The 23789-nt window shown below is 42.0% G+C and overlaps 2 protein-coding genes across 2 annotated transcripts in view; both read left to right on the top strand.

Annotated features, from left to right (window-relative positions):
• Positions 1-1348: 1348 nt before the first annotated feature.
• SULT6B1 (sulfotransferase family 6B member 1) lies at positions 1349-13321 on the top strand (the record flags this gene model as incomplete). The annotated part of the gene is made up of 7 exons (XM_079792665.1): positions 1349-1547; positions 2544-2656; positions 4106-4195; positions 6034-6160; positions 8221-8315; positions 10120-10276; positions 13191-13321. 7 exons carry the CDS (start codon positions 1349-1351, stop codon positions 13319-13321), a joined length of 912 nt encoding a protein of 303 aa, XP_079648791.1.
• Positions 13322-17521: 4200 nt separating this feature from the next.
• Positions 17522-23789, top strand: part of EIF2AK2 (eukaryotic translation initiation factor 2 alpha kinase 2) — a 36759-nt gene continuing 30491 nt past the window's right edge. The window contains exon 1 of the mRNA XM_079792737.1: positions 17522-17753. The gene's annotated coding sequence lies outside the window, so the exon portion shown is untranslated. The remainder of the gene's footprint in view (positions 17754-23789) is intronic.

The following is a 23789-nucleotide window of genomic DNA, read 5'->3' as shown; positions in this document are numbered from 1 at the left end:
TAACAGACTAAAAATTCAGTGGGTCCAACATGATGGACAATGGACGTTCAAATACAGTTTAGAAGGTTAGTTATGTGCAGGGTGGGTCATGGGAAGGTGGCTTTTTTTCACCAGGTTGTCCCAGTGAGCCGGGTTTCCTCTCTCTTGGTCTACCATCCCCCGGAGGGCTGTTTTCTGACTTTGCAAAGCTGGCTGGCCAGCATCCTGTCTGTCCCACAGGTGTGAGAAAGGCGATAGAGAAGAATTAGAGAACAATCCATTGTCGGAGTTAAGGACATGGCCAGGGAGTTGCACACATTACTTCTGCTCCCCTCTCTCTAGCCCCAGGGCCACACCAAGCTGCAACGGAGGTGAGAGTTACAGCTCAGTTTATCCAAAGAAAAAGGCATCGCCCTTCTATAAACCTCACAACCCTGTGGTTAAATAGGTCAGGAAGAGCAGCTCTCATCATCCCCACATTACACAGGCCTTTGGATGTGTAGTATGAGCTCAGGCTGGGGGAGGGGTGATGGATGAGCAAGTGATAGAGCCAAGATTCAAACTCAGGTCTTCGGACTTCTGAATCTATTGAGCCAGTAAGTGACAGATCTGAGTCTGGTGTCTAAAATTGCCTCCAAACCACAGGCTCTTTTCCACCCACTAAATTACCTCTCCATCCCATTAATTACCTCTCCACCCCTTTACTTCTCTGTCACGAGTAGGATGTATGTGCAAAGTTATCAACTGAAGACAGAGCTGAGGTTTCATTCCACGAATTGCTTTTGGCTAATAAGAAAATTGTATAGCCCTAACTGGTCTGGCTCAGTGGATAGAGCGTTGGCCTGCGGAGTCAAGGGTCCCAGGTTCGATTCTGGTCAAGGGCATGTACCTTGGTTGTGGGCACATCCCCAGTAGGGGGTGTGCAGGAGGCAGCTGATCTATGTTTCTCTCTCATCAATGTTTCTAACTCTCTCTCCCCCTCCCTTCCTCTCTGTAAAAAAATCAATAAAATATATTAAAAAAGAAAGAAAATTGTATACCTGATTCAATTAAATAATTATTTGTTAAATATTTAATATATATTATTGTCTATTAACAGATTCCATTCTTGCCTTCATTGTGGGGGTTGCCTATAATGGTAATATAATCAACCCTTGGGGTAATATTCTCTGATCCTCAGTTGTTTTGCACCTGGGGTTTGCCTTTTGTCAGAGGTGGGTATTCAAAAGGCTCAGGGAGGGGTGTTGGGTGAGAATTAAATGACTTCCTTCTCATGTGAATGGGAGGAGCCATTCATTCCACCTCCTAAACAGCTCCATTAAAAGCTATCCCTGCCCCTATAGAGCAGGTTCATTAACAGGGACCCAGCATGGCCGATAAGTCGAAATTTATTGACTACATTGATGAAGCTTTGGAAAAATCTAAAGAAACTGCACTTTCTCGCTTGTTTTTCACCCATCAGGGGATTCCTTACCCCATCACCATGTGCACCCCAGAAACCTTCCAAGCCTTGGACACCTTTGAAGCCAGAAGCGATGACATCGTGCTGGCATCTTATCCGAAGTGTGGTAAATAACAACTCACGTTCACTTTCTCATAGTGTGTGGGTAGGGCAGGGTGCAAGGCAAAGGTGGGGAGAAGCTAGCCAGAAACCAGTGAGGAGATGGCCAGGCTGGGCCAGAGCACAGGCTGCAAAGTCAGTAACTAACCCTGCTAGATTTGGAAACCACCGTATCTGAGGAAGGAGGGGGGTGTGACATGAACGTGATGGCTGGTGGGTGCAGAAGGAGACAGATGCACAGAGGGGCTGGAAACAGAAACACGAATGCAGGAAAGTCTGGTTGCCATGGAGCACTGAATGTAGTAGAGATTTTTCATCTTGATTTTTGACGGAAGAAAAAGCCATGGCCACGTCCATAATTTAGGTAATGGTTTCCCCGGAATGGGTTCTTTTTCAGGACCAAGCATCAATCCTCCAGTTTCTCAAACCAGTTCTACAACGGCCATTCATCGGTGGACAATAAGACATTAAGAATCCAAACTATTTTATTTCACACTGTCAACTTTTGATTCTTTTAACTGTTATTTTATCTTTGTCTATTAAAGCCAACCTCACTCATTTAACATTTTTCTTTCTCTTGAGTGATGCTGGGATTTTATAAAATCAGTTATATACTCCTATTGAAAATATTCATTAATATAAGATAAAATAACATAGATATATAAAAGCAATCATTGCCACAGCATACAATTTTTCTATAATGAACATGTTATAATTAGAAAAGAAGTACTGTCTCATGTGAAAGGAGAAATCTGAGAAATAAGTTGAATTTTATATTAATGTAGAGAAAAAAGTTGAATTTTAAATTAATGTAAGTAAATACTGTTTTCCACAAACCTTTGTTTCTTGTCACACCCCAGGTTATTTTAAACACAGAAGAAACAACTGTACACATCAGGGAATGGGGGTTGATTTTACTTTTTATGATGTACATGCTAAACTAACATGCCTTTACTATATCAAGCCTCTTTAGTGAACTTTGATTGTCTGATTTTTCTTACAGGTTCAAATTGGATTCTTCACATCATTAGTGAATTAATATTTGCTGATTCTAAAAAAAAGTATGAGTATCCAGAATTCCCAATTCTTGAATGTGGGGACCCAGAAAAATATCAGGTTAGTCTAAAACAGCCTTTACACTTATCGCAAATTATCAAAGAAAGATTTCTTCTGTTTGGGGATCTTTTAGTTTTGAGTTCAGAGCGTAAAATACTAATAATTATTGCAACTTATTGTGTGCTTACCATATCCCCAGCACTTTTCAGGGATTATCTCATTTTATTACAGAATAACCTTATCACCATGTTACAGAGGATAACTCTGTAGAGACTTGCCCAAGGTCAAGGAGGTAATAAATGGCAGGGCTAAGATTTGAACCCAAGTTTTCTGATTTGAGTTGTTGACCTAGTCTATACAGTATAGCCAGCTTATTAAAAAACAAACAAACAAAAAAATGGGAAAGCTTCCATTAAAAGGAAGTCTTCTAAGAGCATCTGAATTAACATGAAAATGTTCTATAAGGTGAGTGAGACACGTGGTTGTAGCTCCAGGGTTTCTGGAAAATGTCTTAACTCTGTATGGTATTTGGGTTTTGAATATCTGTAACTTATCAAAAATGTTTATTTATTTTTTCCTCCAGGTAATTTTAAAAACATTTTTTGTATTTTTGTAATTTCATCATATGTAAGAACAAAAATATTTTTCTATGCAACTTGCATAGGACTCGACATGAAAGATATTCACTTTACAAAACACTTTTCTAAAATACATATATTTTCTTAAACGAGACGTAGCTATATCTAGTCTTTACATTGCTTTACTGTTAAGTTATATCACATTTTCATGAACATATTATTATATGCTTATCTAGTTTTGTTAGAATTACCTCCCATTTTCCCCTTGGATATTTTTCTAATCCTTTTAGGAACTTTACCATTTCTCACATGTCTTTATGGTGGAAAAAGGACTCTATAACTTAATCTGAAAATTACCACCTGTGTGATTCTTCACAAAGGGCTTAAAACCTCAAAGCCTGTGGTTAATCTCTAAAAGGAGGGTTACAATATCTACCTGAGAGGATTATTGTGAATGAACCTAAAAGTACGTCCAAGTCTAAAAAGTGCAATTTTTGTAAATCAAGTATTATGACTCCCAATCTCCACTTGGACCCATACTATTGAATGTAGAAAAGATATGAATTCAGGGAAAGAGTGGATTGCGGGTTATGAGCATTCTTGAACAAAATATTTGGTATGATTGTGAGAAAAAGGTAAATTTAAAAAAAATGATATGCAAAAAAAATGATATGCAGTATCCAACAAGGAAGTTCAAAAGGAAGATTTTAACTATTTATTCAGTTATGATTCTCCACTCCTCATCCACATAAAGAAAATAGAAATGTAAAAATAAATAGAGGAGAAGACACAGTAATAGTGATGCTTAAAACTATTATCAGACACTCACTAAGTTTAGGAGTGATTCACTATACACATAAACACACACACACACACACACACACACACACACACACACACACACTTTCACCTGATTGTATATATTTTTAAGAGAATGAAACAGTTTCCATCGCCAAGGGTTTTGGCAACTCATCTCCATTATGACAAACTACCTGGGTCCATCTTCAAGAATAACGCTAAGGTGAGTGTCCTTTCGGACCCGTATTTCAGTTTGAAGTTTTTAATGTATAGCTATTGGCTTTCTGAGCTATATGATGACTTTGTTACTCATCATAGAATTTTAGTAAATGACACGCGAGATTTGGGCATTTCTTTTGTTGTTTCTTTCCTCAGATATATCTGTTGTAGTTGCATAAATCAAAGGAATTTTCAGCTAGGATATAAAACATACATGTTTTAAAATGCGTTTTATAGTGAAGAGATTTCAGAACCCCACTAGGATATTTAGTGTTTAACAAAAGAATACAACCTAGGAAGATAAGCAAAATGGGTTCCTTTGGGTCTATCTGGTGAGCACTAGTTACCTAAAGTCTGAAACGATTTTGTTTCTGAATTTCACATGTAATAGCAAACATCATGTCCTCTTATGCATAAATTACTATAGGTGTTTTGGCTACTCTTTTCTGTTTAAAAAAACCTTGTTTTGTTCAACAGTATGGATCTATTCTCATAATTATTAGTTTTTATCCAAACCTTTTTGTTTTCACCTGACTCTCCCCAATTCCTTATTTTTGGGTGTCTCTTTTCTCTGTCTCAGGAGCAAAGATGAGAATTAATTAAAATAAGGATTCAAATTCTTGAATGCCACAAATAAGAATGAGAGGACAGGGCAATAATAGCAAAGGGAGTGGGAGGAGGGAAACGGCTAAGATAACTGCAATGGTAACAGGAAAGAGGGGAAATGATGGAGGAGGGAAGAAATCACTAGGGCAGTAGAAGCTTAAAATCAGTGCCTTGTAGCCAGGGCACAGGATCCTAGGAACTTAGAATTGGAAAATACCTTAAAGGTCATCTACTCCGCCCTAGCCAGTTTGACTCAATGGATAGAGCATTGGGTTGGGGACTGAAGGGTCCCAGGTTCGATTCTGGTCAAGGGCACATGCCCCGGTTGTGGGCTCGATCCACAGTAGGGGGCATGCAGGAGGCAGCCAATCAATGATTCTCTCTCATCATTGATGTTTCTAGCTCTCCCTTCCTCTCCTGTCCTCTCTGAAATCAATAAAAATATATTTAGAAAACAAACACAAAAAAGGTCATCTACTCCAATCCTCTCTATATACTTAATTGCTTCTGCTTTCAGCTTACAATCTTCCATTTTGTAGAAGTAATTAGCAACAAATTACTAATTTAGAAACTGTCCAAGAAAAGCTTGGTGTTAAGATAACACATGGTGCCCCCTGGTGGTTTACTTCTTCTATGTGATCCCAAATCATCCATTTAGTCAATTCTAGAAAACTTCCTCCTAATGGAAGTCAGGCTCACAAATCTGCAGCTTGCCAATCCCCATGCCTGCCTCCTTTCTGAACCTGGAATGATTTCTGCCAATTTCTAGTCTTCGGAAGCTTTTGTGTGTTATCTCAGATTCCTCGGTGTCCATTAACAGTGCTCAATACTGTATTCTTCACTGGAGAGTGGGCCTGCCATTCTTTGATCTTCTGACACCAAACTCTAAACATTGTCCTTAATATTTACTTTGCTTAAGGGTTTCACCTCATAGCTCATGCGCTTGTGAGCTTGCTCTTTATTCCTTTTTTATATCTTCTATGTATGCCTCTTTACTGTCTAAACTCGTTAGCAAAAATCTTCTCCTATCAATGTTCTTTTTCTTCTTTTCTCCCCTCTCCCAAGACTTTCCCATCTGTCACCTCTAATTCCTCAAAATTTTACCGTCATTCTTTCTCTACATATTAACAAAAGTATGTAGCAAACGAAGGGACACATGATTTTGCCCACCCTATCACTTTTCCAAACTTCAAAACATAGACCTAAATCAATTAACTTAGTTTTTTGTCTCCCTAGATACTGGTGATATTTCGAAATCCTAAAGATACCGCAGTATCTTTTTTCCATTTCCACAATGATGTCCCTGATATTCCAAGCTATGGCTCCTGGGATGAGTTCTTCAGACAATTTATGAGAGGACAAGGTATGGCTGTTGGTAAAACAATTCTTCTTACTTTGACAGATGATTACATAAATATGAAAATTCAAATGTGTTTTAGGATAAAGAAACAAAGGAGATGAAGGCGGATCCAGGAACCAAAAATAACTTTTAAATGAAATTTTATAGTACCACTAGTTCTGTGTATCAGAACTGCATTGATAATAGGAAATGGTACATTATTGTTCTTAAAAATAATGTAGACGATTTATATGTTGACTATGAGTATTGAGTGGCCATATAGACATGGGACAAAGAGGATTAAGATAGAGTCATGTAGAAAAGTGTTTCTAGTTTCTTTCTCTGAAGTTTCTGTCTAACACAGTGATAACAAGCAAAAGTAGATAAAACCATGACACCGAGTAACCACAACTTACGTATTTGTTTACCAGAAAGGAAATGAATTTTTTGTTAGACCATGTTTTTGTTTTACTCTGGTTATTGATGACTGCAATTGTAGAAGTGTCTACTAATGCCACAGGTATTACACTAGATGTTACAATTCCACGATTTCACTTCAGACCATAGCAACCTATAAGTAAGGCAGTATTGGTCCCATTGCACGAATGAGGAAACTAATCAAAAAAGTTAAATCACTTGCCACTGGTCCTACTGCTTGTCAGTGGCAGTGCCTCTGCTTCCACAGATTAGCTGATGCCTTCTGTTAGGAGTGGCTCTGCTGAGTTTTCATAGTGCAGAAGGAAGAGCTAATGCCAGGTGAGCCTAGAGGAGACATCATTGCCAGGTCCCTCTAAGAAGACCACTTTTAAAGGTGATCAGCACAGCAATGCCCTGCCATCCCACATGCATGGACCCTGGGTACAGCGCTGGCTCCTTAGTAAAGACTGAACATTGGGATTGGGATGTTGGAGAAATAGAAAGTGCACAGGAGATGTTTATAAAGCACCATTAAGAAAGCTTTGGTTTGTCTGGTAACCACTCACTAAGACTGGATGGGGGTAGTGAAGGCAAGTCTGAAACATTACCCCATTAATAATACAAGACAGCATTCAACCGTGAGAAATCGATCTTAGGGAATCTTCGTTGCCCTATTCATCATTTTGGCCTAATTATTTGATGGACAATGATGAGATATGGTGGCAGTAACTTGGATGGAGTTTCTGCCTTGTGAACTTAAAAATTCAACTTAATGGAGGCAGCTCAATACACTGGAAAATGTGTAGGATTTGGAATGAGAAGGCCTGGGTTAGGATTCACCACTTCTTATTATATACTAGTGATTAATATTAGATAAAATAGCTACCACTTACTTAGCAGTGACTACTTGCCAGGCACTACATGCTATCATTAACACACGTTATTTAACTCTAAGACCCCTCATCAGACCCCTATATGGATAATACCATTATTATCCCCTTTTAATGAAGAAAGAAATACAGGCATAGAAAGGTCACACAGCCATTAAGTAGCAGATTAATTAATGCCTCCTTTTAGTAGTGGCTCTGTTTTCCAACTGTACGTTCTATGAAGACTAAACACACATCAAGTGATTCCAATCAAAACTTAGTATTCTGGCTTCTAAGACTTAAAATACAAAAATAGTATGTAATGTTTCATTAATAATGTTTATGTCCAATTACATGATGAAGTAATACTATTTTAGGGTATACTGGGTTAAATAAAATAAAATATTAACATTAATTCTACCTATTCCTTTTTGTTTTTCTTAATGTGGCTACTTAATTGGACAATACTGACCTAGATAATATCTGTCTCATCATTTCTTTCTGGCATTATCTCTGTCAGTTTTGATGTATCAATCACTATTTCTGAATTATTTTATTTACCTAAATATTCATGAGTGTCTTGCAGTTTTTATCAAACCATTTTACAACTTGCTTAGTTGTATTGTTATTTATGAAGATAAAATGAACAAATATCTAATAAGACTGGCTGTGTCAGTCCTTTTGGAGCAGGGATTTATAATAACTTGTAAACATCTTGTTTGAGCTCATTCAAATATAGTTCATATTTTAACCTCCGTTATTTTAAATTCCTTAAGATTTTTTTCTTGTGTTTTTTAGTTTCTTGGGGAAGCTATTTTGATTTTGCAATTAATTGGAACAAACATCTTGATAATGAAAATGTTAAGTTCATATTATATGAGGACCTGAAAGAGGTGAGATTATTGATATTCTATAGCAAGATTTATTATCAACTACAACATGGAACACTTATTTATAATGTCTGGATGTATGAACACATATTGTGTTCAATGAAAAAGAAAGAAGAATATTCAGATATGTGTATACTGTTAGGGAAAACAAACAACACATAAGTGCTTAGGTTGATTATTTAATATAAATAAAATAATGCTTAGCAATTTGTCACTAACAGTTGCTGCTTTATTTTCCTTTTATGATAGATGGTCCAAATTAGGAATGAGAAAAACAATAGGTAGGTCTTAACTGAGATTTAATTGAACATGCATTCGACTTTGAATTTATGTTTTCCATGTAATTTTTAATTGTTTATTCACAAACACTTAGTGAGTGAGTGCTCAGCATTGTTCTAGGCCAGTGGTTGGCAAACCACGGCTCACAAGCCACATGCGGCTCGCAAGCCGCAGTTTGCCGCTCTGTTGACCAATGGGTTTGCCGACCACTGTTCTAGGCCCTTGGGATACATCAGTGCGCAGACCAGACAAAGTTCACTGCCCTGGAGCAGCTCACATTCTCCCTGGAGAAGGCAAGAAGACAGATAAATAATAACCAATAAAAATAAAAATGTGTATAATATGTCAGAAAAAGGAAATGGCATAGCTGACTAAGAAAAAACTGGAAATGCCTGAGAATAAGGGTTTGGGATGCTAGACAAATCCCAGTATAAAATAGGATGGTCAGGGGAAACCTCATGGAGAGGGTGGGATTTAAGCAAAGATCTGAAGGAAGTGAAGGAGTGAGCCACGTGGGTAACTGGGGTCAGAGCTTCCCAGGCAGAGAGAATGGATGAAGCAAAGGCCCTGAGGTAGGAGCTCCTGTATGCCGCAGGGACAGGAAGCAGGCAGGTGTGCCTGGGTCAGTAGAGGTGAACCGGGGGCACTAACCAGGGAGAACACCACCCCTGTGGTGTGGAGTGTGAGGAATGGCGTGGCAGTTCATTGAAATGACTTTGGCTTTCACTCTGAGTGAAACAGAAAGCCATTGCAGGATTCCAGCCGACATGTGGTAGCAGCGGACATGTTTTTAATAGGACCCTTCTGGCTGGTGTGTGAGAACAGACTGGTGAGGAGCACAGTGCAGGGAAAACTCGGAGGAGGCTCCTGTAGGAAGGAGTGCGGCCAAGGGAAGATGGTGGCTCAGGCCAGAAGCAGTGGAGGTGCTGAGAAGTGGTTTACTTCTAGGTATATACAAAGAGGAGAATCAGCCCTGGCCGGGCTGGCTCAGTGGATAGAGCATCAGCCTGCGGACTGAAGGGCCCCAGGTTCCATTCCGGTCAAGGGCATGTACCTCGCTCGGTTGCAGGCTCCTCCCTGGCCAGAGCCCCGGATGGACGGGTGCAGGAGGCAGCCAATCAATGTGTTTCTCTCACATTGATGTTTCTGTATTTCCCTCTTTTTTTCCATTCTCCCTAAAAATCAATGTAAAAATATCCTTGGGTGAGGAATAATAATAATAATAATAATAATAATAATAATAAAAAGACTATCATCTTAGATAAAATTCTAACGTATTAATTAATACTTACTATCATTATTTATATCCAAAATGGTTGAATAAGAATTCTAAATTAAAACCATAAAGTGAAACCAACACAGAATATCTTCTAAGGATATCTCGACTATTTATACAGAGGTATCAAAGTAAATCTAAGCAGAGAGATAGACAAATGAGTTTCACAGGCTTAATAAACCCAGAAACCTGTCTTTGCTCACGGCACAATTCCCATAGAAAGAAGGTTAACCTTTAAATTTTTGTTTTTAGAATCTGGCCGCTGGAATAAAACAAATCGCAGAGTTCCTTGGATTCTCTCTCACTGGGGAGCAGATTCAAACCATCTCTGCTCAGAGTACCTTCCAGGCAATGCGAGCAAAGGCCCGGCACACGCACGGGGCTGTGGGCCCGTTCCTGTTCCGCAAAGGTAAGGTGGCACTGGTTTCTAGGACATCCGTCCATTTGTATGGCACAGGTGATCCTTGTAACTTGATCTTAAATGAGGCAGGTTTTCCTTTTTCTCCCCATCAACAGGAAGGCTGGACACAGTTCAGAGCTGGAGCCGGCAGCTCCGCGGTTTCTCTTAGAGTACCGAGTTCCTTCCACCTTTCTGCACGTCACCTTGTGTGATGACAAGGGAGCAACTAGAGCTCCACCATTACATTAAAATTAAAGGATTATTTTATTACAATAAAAAGGGAAAGGCAAGAGACAGAATCATGTGTGTTAGCTCAGTGAGACCCCTTTCAAGCCTCACTCTGTGACTTCTTATACTTGTTGGCCTCCTCTCACTGCGCTTGTTGGCTGGGAAATGTGATTTTTTTTCAGGTGGGCACATGGTTACCCAATTAAAATGAGGGTTTTGTAACAAGGAAGAAGAAGAAAATGAGTATTGGATAGGCAACTCCTTGTCTCTGGCACTGATGATTTTACTGAATTTCATGATAGTATTCTAATTGTTTATGGAAATTTATGATAGTATAGCTTAGGGATTGCCAGTTTTATTTTATTGCATATGTATTGAAAGTATAATGTGATTTAGAGGCAGCTCATATAACCACAACAGCTATCAATTATTGGGCATCCATCATGTGTTAGACCCTGGCTGGGCTTAAATTTCATAGCAAAAAAAAAAAAAATTTCATCCTTAATTTTACAATGTGGGCACCATGCGCAGAGATAGTAATTTGTCATTGTCACAAAGCTAATAAAAGATGGAGTCAGGATTTGAACTTAGGTCTGCTTAACTCAACTACACTTTCTCAAGTGAAGGCCTATTTTTAAAATCCACTGTGAATGGAACATTGATTGTAAAACTGATTTCAGTTTGATTCCTGACGGTAGCCCTGATTTTTATGCTCAGTCTTATTAGCTTTAAGGAGGGGGGGAAATGCAACCTTTCTATACATTGTTAATCAAATACCATTCAGAATAGAAACATTCTAAAATAAATAACCTAATACCAAGATTTTTAATAATATTTCTGTTGAAAATTCGGAAAGCACTGAAATATGTGAAAAAGCATTAAAAGTTATCCCTCTTTCTCTCACCGGGAAGGTTTAACGTTTTGGCATATTTCTCCCAGCTTTCTTCTGTGATGTTTTATATAGTCGATGACAATTGTAAACAGTTTTGTGTTTTATTTTATTCCCTTCATATATCTAAGCATTTCCTCACGTCTTTAAACCCTCTTTATGAGCACAAATTTCAATGGCTTATGCAACAAAGAACTTATAACTCCAACCCAAATTATCAAAAGATTCTAAAGGGAGAAGTAACTTCCTTTACTATTAAATATATATATATATATATATATATATATATATATATATATATATATATATAGTTTATTTTTATTGATTTTTAGGGAGAGAGGAAGGGTGAGCGAGAGAAACATTGATTGGCTGCCTCCTGCAGGAATCAAACTGCTGATGATCAAAGAGTTAAAGCAAACTGGTCAGGGCAACTTCCTTTACTTTTAAAAGCAAATAAGAAAAACATATCCTAATCCTAGGCAAATAATCGCCTTTTGCAAAATTTTCAGTATCTGAGGTCTCAACCAAAACTTGCTGTAAAATGTTAACTTCTCAAGGATGTTTAAGCTATTTAAAATACTTTAGAGAGGAAAAACTGGCTCTTGAGAAAGTAGAATTTTAGGTTCTGAGTGTTGGGAGAGAGATGGAGATGGGAGGTCATTGAGACCAAGGTTCTGCTTAGTGATATCAAGAAAGCAAGTCACCGCCCTGGCCAGTGTGCTCAGTGGTTAAAGTGTCGGCCACGCAGGGAAGGGTTTCAGGTTTGATTTCCAATCAAGGGCACATACCTGAGTTGCAGTTTCATTCCAGGCCTGCAGGAGACAACCAATCGAGATGTCTCTCTTACATCAATGTTTCTCTCTCCTACTCCCCCAACTCCTCCTTTCCCCCCCCAACCCCCCCGCCACTTCCACTCTATCTAAAATGGAAAAATACCCTCAGGTGAGGATTAAAAAAAAAAAAAAAAAAGCATGCCACCTACCATACTGTAGATGGAGAAGTCCCAATGGATACTGTTCATTTTACAAGAGGAATTACATTTGTTTTTGTTTTGTTTTTTAAAACCTATATAAATAAAAGCCTAAGTGACCGTTATGGTGGAACGACCAGAACAACTGGTTGCTATGATGTGCACTGACCACCAGGGGGCAGGCGCTCAACGCAGGAGCTGCCCCCTGGTGGTCAGTGCACTCCCATAGTGGGAGGGCCACTCAGCCAGAAGCAGGGCTCACAGCTGGCAAGTGCAGCAGTGGTGGCAGGAGCCTTTCCCGCCTCCGCAGCAGCACTAAGGAGCAGGAGCCAAGCCGTAAGGAGCAAGGGGTCCCGGACTTCGAGAGGGCGCAGGCCAGGCTGAGGGACACCCCCCTCCTCCTCAGTGCATGAATTTCATGCACCATGCCTCTAGTATATATTTTTATTGATTTCATGGAGGAAGGGAGAGGGAGAGGGAGAGTGATAAAAACATCAATAATGAGAGTTATTGATCGGCTGCCTCCTGCACGCCCCCTACTGGAGATTGAGCCTGCAACCTGAGCATCTGCCCTTGACTGGAATTGAACCTGGGACTCTCCAGTCAGCTGACGTTCTATCCACTGAACCAAACCATCTAGGGCTACATTTGTTTTTAAGACTGTCTAATTTTTTTCATGTGTCCATTTCCTCCAGGATTTATGCCTAGGTGTATAATTGCTGGATTATAAGGTATATGGTCATATCACATTTCAAAGTGAAACACTACAATGAAAAATGGTAAACTAAAAAATATTCTAACAGGTGTCTGGGTCTACTGTTTTTTGTGTGCTGTAGGTGAAGTTGGTGATTGGAAAAATCTGTTCAATGCAACTCAGAACCAGGAAATGGATGAAAAATTCCAAGAGTGCTTAGCAGGCACTGTCCTAGGAGCAAAGTTGAAGTATGACTCATATTGCCAAGCTTGATTCTGGTCAGGTCATCAGGCCTGGGTGTTTTATTTTCCTTAATAATAACTGAATTTAAATAATTAAATAACAAATTGATCCAATAATCAAATAATTATAAATAACATGTAGAGATAAATAACACAAAGTTAACAATAACAATAACACCTGAAGCTTTTCAGCAAAAACTTAAGTTTGTTCACTTTTTGAGAAAAGGCCACTTAGCTAAAAGAGGGATATTAAATAAATGTACCTAATATTCCCGGCTGATGTGGCTTAGTAGATTTAGCATTGTCCCATGGACCAAGAGGTTTGATTCCCGGTCAGGGCACATGCCTGGGTTGTGGGCTCGATCCTCTGGCGTACAGAAGACAGCCAATCAATGTGTCTCTCTCACTGATGTTTCTATCTCTCTCTCTCTCCTTCTCCCTTCCTCTCTGAAATCAATAAAAAATATATTTTTAAAAATGTATCTAACACAAAGATAAAGACCTTTTATATATTAAAAACTGGGAGAAATAGTCCCTAACATATGTGCACTACAAGGAATATTCGACAAAGTGGTATAGGTAAAAGGAACATGACACCAGATGGAAATTTTAATCTACACAGAGGAATAAAGAGCACCAGAAATGGTGCATATGTGAGTATATATAAGAGCTATTTTCCTCATTTTAAAACCTCTTTAAAAGATAACTGTCTATTCAAAGCAAAAGTAGTAATAATGTACTTTGTAGTTTATAAGTAGAAGAAAATGTATGACAGAAATGGCACAAAAGATGGGAGAGGAGGAACAGAAGTATACCCTTTTGCATTTTGGAAAGCAATTTGGTAAAGTTATATGACCATACATCTTACAATCCAGCAATTATATACCTAGGCATAAATCCTGGAGAAACTCCCACATTTGCAAACAGATATAGAAGGAAAATCTTTATTGTGGTATGGTTTGTAAAGAGGGAGAAATTTACAGACTAAACTGAGAGGCAAAAAATAAAATTAAATTAAAGAGGAGACATTAGAACTGATAACAAAGAAATACAAAGCATCATAAGAAATTAAAAACAATTATACAACAAATTAGAGAACCTAGGAGAAATGAAAAAATTCCTAGAAACATACAACCTACCAATACTGAATGAAGAAGAAAAAGGAAATCTAAACAGACCAATTACTAGTAAAGACACTGAATCAGTAATCAAAACCTCCCAACAACAAAAAGTCCAGGACCAGGTGGCTTTACTCATGAATTCTGCCAAACACTTAAAATATTAACACTAATCCTTCTCAAAATCTTTCCAAAGAAAAGGAGAGAACTCTTCCAAATTAATTTTACGAGGCCAACATTACCCTGATACCAAAGACAGACAGGACTCTACAAGAAAAGAAAAGGATCCCTGATGAACATAGATGTAAAATCCTCAATGAAATATTAGCAAACCGAATTCAACAATACATTGAAAGGATCATGCACCACAGTCAAGCAGGTTTCATTTAAGGGATGCAAGGATGGCTCAACATATGCAAATGAGTAAGTATGATACACATGGTAACAAAACGAAGGATAAAAACCATATGAGCCCTGGCTGGGGACTCAGTTGGTTGGAGCGTTGTCCTATACACCAGAAGATTTTGGGTTTGATCTTCAGTAGGGGCATGTTTGGGAAGCAACTGATCAATGTCTGTCTGTCTCCCTCTTTCTCTCTCTCTCTCCTTTTAAAGTAAATAAAAACATATCCTCAGGCGAGGATAAAAGAAACATATGATAATCTCAATAGATGTAAAAGAGCCTTTGACAAAATTTAACATTCATGATAAATCTCTAAACAAATAGTTTGTATAAAGGAATGTACCTCAACATAATAAAAGTCATATATGTCAAGCCCACAGTTAACATCATACTTAACAAAAAGGAAGAGGTTTTTCCTCTAGCATCAGAAAAAAGACAAGGGTGCCTACTCTTGACGCTTTTACTCAACATAGTACTGGAAGTCCTAGCCAGAGCAATTAGGCAAGAAATAGAAATCAAAGGCATCCAAATCAGAAAGGAAGAAGTTTGCAGATAACATGATCTTATGTATAGAAAACCCTAAAGACTCCACCAAAAGCCCCCCTGGCTTAGCTCAATGGTGGAGTTTCGCTCTATGAATCAGGAAGTCACAGTTCAATTCCCAGTCAGGGCACATGTCCAGGTTGTGGGCTCGGTCCCTAGTGGGGGACATGCAGGAGGCAGCCAGTCAATGATTCTCTCTCATTATTGATGTTTCTGTCTCTCTCTCCCTCTCCCTTCCTCTCTGAAATAAAAAACAAACAAACTATATTTAAAAAAATGTTTTTTCCAAAAGACTCCATCAAAAAAACCCCCCAAACGATTAGAACCCAGGACTCTTCAGTCCTCAGGCCGACGCTCTATCCACTGAGCCAAACCGGTCAGGACTTCCCTTATTTTCTTGATGACTTGATGGCATCATGAACCTGCAATAACCAGATGCAGTTTCAAGTTCCTGATTGAGGAAGGATAGGTCCTCCAGTGGGAACGGAGCCGATGACGTCATAGGAGCAGGAAGCACTGACTTTGAAAGTGTGTGGTAAGGCTTACCGTGGGAGACAACACTTTCAGTTTCCCTTCTACTGTTTCCTGGTTCCATGCAGCTTGGTTTGGAGCATAGACTGCACTTGAAGGACAGTACACGCAGCTTGCTGAGTGTTGTCTCCTACCTGCGGCTGTAACTGAGGCTTCACTGCTCCAGCCTGCTGTCCTCAAAGGTCAGCTTTTGGGCAACGAGGTTCATAATAAAACCATTGAATCCTATGGTAGTCAGTGTGCTGCCTTGCTTCTTATTCTGTAAAATGGGTTCCTTAGTGAGATACCATGATGGTGAACAAGGTAGTCAGAATGTCCAACAATGATGGTGCTGGCAGAGTCACCCATTCCTGCTGCCACATCCTCTTCATTCATTCTGAGCAAGCACTTGGGGGGAGCTGGCTGGCATCCACAGACGTCTTCTTGCCCACCTGCTTCTCAAAAGCCTCCTCAGGAGCGGGCGCCTGTGATGAACATTCACAAGGGAACACGGTATGTTTGAACCCTGTGCCCAGAGCTACGGGGAAAATGTAGTTTATAGCCATGGATACCCTGTAATAAGGGGGGATGTAGAAGAGAAGTCGAAAGGACTCCTGGAGCCAATGCCCAATATTTGACGTGCACTTGAGGTCCATCTTGGGACCACTTCTCTCCTTTCCCCTAGCTATGATGTTGATGGGAGACTCCTGACTCTAATCCTAGCTCCCTTGCCTACCAGCTGCGGTTACGTAACTTCTGTCTCAAACCTCAGTTTTCTCATCTGTTAAATGGCCATAGTGATGGCACCTACCTTGCCCTATTGTTGTGGGGTAAGTCCCTCAGCCTTCTTCAATCGCGTGTCCATGGACAGCTACGGTTGTTTCCCAATCGCCAGGCCTTGGTATGACTCTGGGAGTGTGTCATAGTCCGTTAGGTGAGTAGGAGTTCTTATAAATTGAGGATTACTGGTAAGGACAGTGAACTCCATGAGGTCCCCCGGGGAGCAGGTGGCTCTCCTCACTGCTGAGCTGGCTGGTGCTGGGTACAGCGGCTGGCATGAAGCATCTGTTGAATGAACTGATGGGCGGGTGCAAACCTAAGAAGGTTTATGCCCCCAGGCCTCTTCCTCTCGGCCTCCTAAATGTCCTTGTAAATGTAATGACGAGGCCACAGTGTGGAAAGGGGAAGGAGTGCTTTGGCTATAAACTACATTTTCCCGGGAGCTCTGGGCACAGGGTTCAAACATACCGTGTTCCCTTGTGAATGTTCACCGCAGGCGCCCGCTCCGGAGGAGGCTTTTGAGAAGCAGGTGGGCAAGAAGACGTCTGTGGATGCCAGTCTAGGTCCTAGACTCTCCATTCCAATAATTACAGGCTGTTGTTGTTCCTTGTGATTAAGCCCCTACCGGAGGGGCCTGTTCTTGGGTTGAATGCAGTCTTTGCCACTTACCAGCCCCAGGACTCTGGGCGAGTCAATTCACTGTTTCTTCTGCTGTAAATGGAGCCGATGATACCCACCCCCACCCGCACCCCCAGGCCACCTTTGGAAGAGGAGATGGTCCAACCCGGGGCGCCCGGAGGCCGCGGCGAGCCGCCCACCTCCCGCGGATCCCGGCCTGGACGGGGTCCCGGACCCGCCCAGGAGCCGGGTGGGGCCGCGGGGCCTGGACACGCCCAGGCGCAGAAGTGGCGGGTGAGCGCCGGCCGCCCCGCGGGGCCTTCCGCGTGGGCTCGAGCCCGAGGCGCGTTCCCCGCGGTCCCGGAGCCGCAGTTGACCTGTGCGGGAGAGAGCGGGAGAGGGCGGGCGGGAGGCGGAGTCCGCGGGGAAAACGAAACTGAGAGGAGCAGCCCAGACCCGGCGCGGCTTCGCGGACGGCGGCGGCGGCGCCAGGTGAGCAGGGTGGTCGGCGCGGGGCGGACGGCGCGGGGGGCGTCCAGGTGCGGCGAAGAGCTCAGAGCGCGGGTGCAGCAGATGCGGGGGATGGTGGAGGCGGGGGGCGCCCGGGAGCGGCGAGCGGCCCCGGAGCGCGGGTGCGGCAGATGCGGGGGATGGTGGGGGCGGGGGGCGCCCAGGAGCGGCGAAGGGCTCGGAGCGCGGGAGGTGCCCCGGCGCGCGCAGCCCGCGTCCCCAGCCGGGGTGGTGAGCGGCCCTGGAGCCCGGACCCCGCCTTTCCCGGTGGCCCTGGGCCCTGACCCAGGCCCGCAGTCGGGGTGCGGGCCCCCTCCGGGATCCGTGCAGCGGGCTGGGAACGGGAAGTCGTTTTCTCCGGGTGAAGACTTTATTAGAGCAAGTAGGGCGCAGCCCAGGCCGGGGGAGGTGGGGGGGGGGGGCGGGGCATCTAGTGGAAGCCGGTAAGTCTTAGGACTTGTCAGAGAGATGGGAAATACGGGGGGCTGCAGGACCCATGCAGTGGTTCAGTAATGCCTGGCCCCAAATCTCTGGACAGTTACAAATGTTTCCCAATTGCCCGGCCTTAGCCACCCCCCAACGGCGTCCCCACCTCCCACCCTATAGCCCCTCTGCCATCCCAACACTCATGTGGGCCCTGGCCCCCTCCAGGCCGACCGCACTGCTGCTGTTGGGCACAGCTGGGCGCCCAGGCCTCTGGGTCTTTGCACTTCTGTGTCTTCCCGAAAGTTCCCCTCCCTCCCCCCCCCCCCCCCAATACCTGCCCGGGCCAATGTCTCGCCTCCCTCCCTCCCCATTTGTGGAACGCTACTTTGTCAGAGCAGCCTCCCTGAGCAACCTGCACGTAAAAGGGACCCCACCCTCCCTTTGCTGTTACTCTGCTTCAGTTTTCAACATAGTCCTTACCACCCTGTGACCTTTTTTGCGGATTTCTCTGTGTTCCTCCACTAATGAGTCCACCAGAGCAGGGTATAATCCCAGCACTTACCACATAATAGGTGCTCATAAACTAGTTTAGTGAATGGTTATTTAAAAGTTGTCTTTTGAATCCCACAATTATGAGGTTTCCTATTGCCTGTGATTCCTTTAGTATTAAAAATGCCTTGCCAGCCGAAACCGGTTTGGCTCAGTGGATAGAGCGTCGGCCTGTGGACTGAAAGGTCCCAGGTTCGATTCCGGTCAAGGGCATGTACCTTGGTTGCGGGCACATCCCCAGTAGGGGGGTGTGCAAGAGGCAGCTGATCGATGTTTCTCTCTCATCGATGTTTCTAACTCTCTATCCCTCTCTCTTTCTCTCTGTGAAAAATTAATAAAATATATTTAAAAAATAAAAAATAAATAAAAATAAATAAAAATGCCTTGCCAGGTAGAAGCTAAAAGGGACACACTTCTCTGTCACTGAGAAACTTAAAATCTTGAGCAGACTGCTGTTTTCTTCAGTTTGCTTATGTGAACCTGGAGATCCCTAACACCGGCCTGTGGTGTATTCATTTATTCTTCACATACTCCTTGGATGCGTGTGGCACGCAAGCCCGGGAGGGGGCTGGCCTGCAGGCGCTCACAGTCTGCCCCAAGACCAGGCACAGCCAAAGCTACTTCTGGGAATGAGGAAGATGGGCAGGTAACACTTGTTAGTGATCTCTTAGGGAAATGGTAACACAGTATTAAAACAAGATTCATTAAAAATAGTTGAAAAGAAAAGAAACCGGCTGCCCCCCCTCCCCCCTGCAAACATGTAAGTACTTTTTCAAACATGTCAGTACTTGTTCAGCACCCTATAAGTTTGTGCATAGATTTCACTTAAACTCAAACTGGCTTGTCATTCTGGTGATGAGTAATTACCTAGAGTTAAAAGTGCTGAGGCTTTAAAGCATTTGTTAGGACTTCAGGGTAAGTAGTTGATAAGGACTCTTCCTTACCGCTGTTCTGAGACCTATGACCCCCGCCGACTTGATGTGTGGTCTCAGGGTTGTGACTAAACTAAATGACACTTGCATTCCTGAAAATAATGGTACCTCTGCAGATTCTTATTCTGGAACCTTGGGCCAGGTGTTTGTAGTACTCAGAGATTTCAGGTTTTAGAAGGGCGGTGCGGCATAAACCCTGTCTATTTTGTAATGCTCTCAGCAGGATTTGGGGTTAGCACTTACAATACAGCATATTTCTGCAGTCAAATGATAAATAGGCAACAAAGTGTGATAAAGACTAAATAGCTCGTGTCAGTTTAGGTCTAGACAGAGGGCTACACATATACCAACAATGAAACAAATGAAGACAAAATAAATCTCAGTTTTCATTTCATTTTATTGGGGGGGGAGGGGGCGGGGACAGTGGAATTGCAGACCAGAAGCACCATCTGTTGAGGACCACAGGTGTGGGGGACTCTGCCGGATGCTTTTCATCTGAATTACTCTTCAGAGCAACCGGTGAATCCGGTGTTTCCAGGTTGTGACGCAGAGGTTCAGAGGTGTCTAGCCCAGATCTTGGTGGCTCTGAAGCCTTAATTCCACCGCATTGAGCAGTAATGTGAAGGTTTTGCCTGTGCCCAGATCTAGGAACTTCCAGCACCCTGCTTCCAGCCAGCACCATAGCTCACCCAGACCAGTACAGCAGCCTTAATACGGTCTCCCAACTTCTACTCATGCTCCGCTCCCCTTTCCATACCCAGCCCCCCATACTCTGTTCGCCACATAGCATCAAAGTGGTGATTTAAAACACAAACCCAATCACATCACCCCTCTGCTTAGAACCCTCCCCTAGCTTCCTATTACCATCGGAACAACATCCACAGCCCTGACGATGGCCTACCAGGGCTGTGTGCCCTGGCGCCTGCCCACCCCTTCCTCATTTCTTACCCTTGTCCCTCGTTCACCGTGCAGCAGTCCTCTGGGCCTTGTTGTTATCCCTCCAAAGTCTGTGCTGGTTCCGGCTCAGGGTTTCCTCCCCCAGATCTTGGTGTCTTTCTCATCACTCAGACTTGGTTTGACTATTGCCTTTCCTGACGACTGTATCTAAAACCACCTCCCTCATATTTCTTCCCCCACCTACCAATTCACCCTCTATTCGTACCCCTCGTTAATTTCCTCTCCCGGCCATCTAGTCCTCATGATATCCACTCCTGTTACTTGTTTCTGCACGTGGTCATTTTCTTTCTTCTGTCAGTGGAATGCAGGTGGGGACTTGCTCTCCTTCATGCCTGGGCACTCAGTGTCAGAACAGTGCTTGACATTTGATAAGCGTTTACTGACTGAATGAAGAAAGGATGCCAGAGAGCAGCTGGTGAAGAAAAGGAAGAAGATGAGAAGGTTTAAAGTGAAGTATTTAAAATTTTTATATGTTTTTATTGATGTTAGAGAGAGAGAAAAAGAGAGAGAAAGGGAGAGGGAGAGGGAGAGAAACATCAATGTGAAAGATCGGCCAATTGCCTCCTGTACATCTCCCGGGCATGTGCCCTGACCAGGAATGCGCTTAATACTTGAGAATGGTACGATTAAAAATGGTTAAAAGGGTAAATTTCATGTTATGAGTATTTTACCACAATGGAAAAAAAAGTTTAAAAAAATCACAGTGGCTTGCAGGGTAGGGAAGGAATTTCAGTGGCTACGAGGAACTGGATCTGAGGTGTTTGCAGCAGTCCAGGAGTAAGACAGTGGCTTGGACCACAATAGAGGCTGTGCTGTCAACGAGAAGTAGAAGGATTTGTGGGTCAGGACTTTGTTGTGGATAAGAAAGTAGGGAAAGGAGATGTCAGGGATGCCTCCCAGGTTCATGGCTTTCAGACATAGTGGAGTCATTTTTTGAGACAGGAAATTCCAAACCAGCTTAAGGGAAGATCATAAATGCAGTTTTGAATCTTTTCGTTTAAAATTCTTTCATTCAAGTGGAGATGTTGGCTAGAGAGAGATGAAACTCAGAGAGAGGTTTATAAGTGATAGGTAATTTTTAGAGTTAATGGCAAATAGATTATCATGGAAATCATGGACATGAAAGAAATCACCTTGAGAAGAAAGTATAAAGAGAATAGGGTCTTTGGACCAAGCCTTGGGGGAATGCCAACCTGTAGAGCCCATGAAGGTCAAGAAGTGTTAGGAAGAAAGCGTGGCCATTGAAGAAGAAAAACCAAAGGAGCTTTCCAACAAGAAATGAGAGATCAACAAGGTCAGCTTCCTGTCTCTGTGGATTTACCTATTCTGGATGTTTCATATAAATGAAGTCATACAATAGGTGGCCTTTTGTGTCAAAGTATTTTTTATTTATCATGTCCTCAAGGTTTATCCGTGTTGTAGCATGCTTCTACACTTCATTTCTTTTTATGGTTGAATAAGTTTCCATGTGTGAATATGCCACATTTTGTTAACCATTCATCAGTTGATGGACATTTGGTTTGTTTCTGCTTTTGGCTATCATGAACAATGCTACTGTGAATATTCCTATATAAGTATTTGTTTGAAAACCTGTTTTCAGTTCTTTGGGTATAGGCTAGGAGTGGAATTGCTGGGTCTAAGCTTAACTTTTCGAGGAAATAGCAATTTTTTTTCCATAGAAGCTGCATGGTTTTGCACTCCCATCAGCAACATAGGAAGGTTCTGATTTCTCTACATCCTCATCAACACTTTTATTTTCTGTATTATTATTACTAGTATTGTCGTTCTGGTGGGTATGAAGTGGTACCCAGTTGTGTTTTGATTTGCATTTCTCCATTGACTAATGATGTTGAGCATCTTATTATGTGCTTGCTGGCAATCTATAAATCTTCTTTAGAGAAATGTCTGTTCCAGTCCTGTGTTTACTTTTTTTTTTAATTGATTTTTTACAGAGAGGAAGAGAGAGAGAGAGAGAGAGTTAGAAACATCAATGAGAGAGAAACATGGATCAGCTGCCTCCTGCACACCCCCCACTGGGGATGTGCCCGCAACCAAGGTACATGCCCTTGACCGGAATCGAACCTGGGACCCCTCAGTCCGCAGGCTGACGCTCTATCCACTGAGCCAAACCAGTTTCGGCATGTGCTTACTTTTTAATTGGGTTGTCATTTTGTTAAGTTATGAGTTCTTTATATATTATGGGTACTAAACCCATATCACATATATGATTTATAAATATCCCATTCTGTAGGTTGTCTTTTTATTTTTGTCATAGTGTCCTTCGGGACTTTTTTAGTTTTGAGGAGCCTAATTTACCTGGTTTTCTTCCGTTGCCTGTGCTTTTGTTATCACCACAAAGATTCCATTGACAAATCCAAGGTTAGGAAGATTTACCCTTATGTTTTCTTCTAAGAATTTTATGGTTTTGGCTCTTATACTTAGGTTCTACATCCTTTTGATTATTTTCATTATTTAAATCATTGCTACTGAATTACTTCATTGTGGCCCATAAACTGGGGTCATAATTTACCTAGGTAAATTGCCCTCACATTGATTTCTGCAAATTTCAAAGGGAGAATTTTTGGGATTTCATAGGAGCATCTACACTGAGTGACCAGATTATTATGATCTCTGAACGCATAATAATCTGGCCACTCAGTGTATATCCTATATAATAAAAGGCTAATGTGCAAATTGTCCCCTCGACTAGGAGTTTGACCAGCAGGTAGGCCGCCAACCACCCATGTCCCCTCCCCCTCACTTTATGAAAACAACAACAACAAATATATATATATATATTATGATCTCTGAATGCATAGTAATCTGGCCACTCAGTGTGTGTGTGTGTGTGTGTGTATACACACATATATATGTGTGTGTGTGTGTGTGTGTGTATATATATATATATATATATATATACACATATGTATACACACACACACACACACAAATATATATATATATATATATTAGAGGCCCGGTGCATGAATTCGTGCATGGGTAGGGTCCAGCCAGCCTGGCCAGGGGGAGGGGACATGGGCGGTTAGCTGGCCTGCCTGCTGGTCGAACTCCTGGTCGAGGGGACAATTTGCATATTAGCTTTTTATTATATAGGATATACACTGAGTGGCCAGATTATTATGTGTTCAGAGAT

The sequence above is a fragment of the Cnephaeus nilssonii genome (genome assembly GCF_951640355.1).
Source record: "Cnephaeus nilssonii genome assembly, chromosome: 15".
Taxonomy (NCBI): Eukaryota; Metazoa; Chordata; class Mammalia; order Chiroptera; family Vespertilionidae; genus Cnephaeus; species Cnephaeus nilssonii.
The sequence above is the reverse complement of the archived record's forward strand: the minus strand, read 5'-3'. Positions and strand labels throughout refer to the sequence as shown.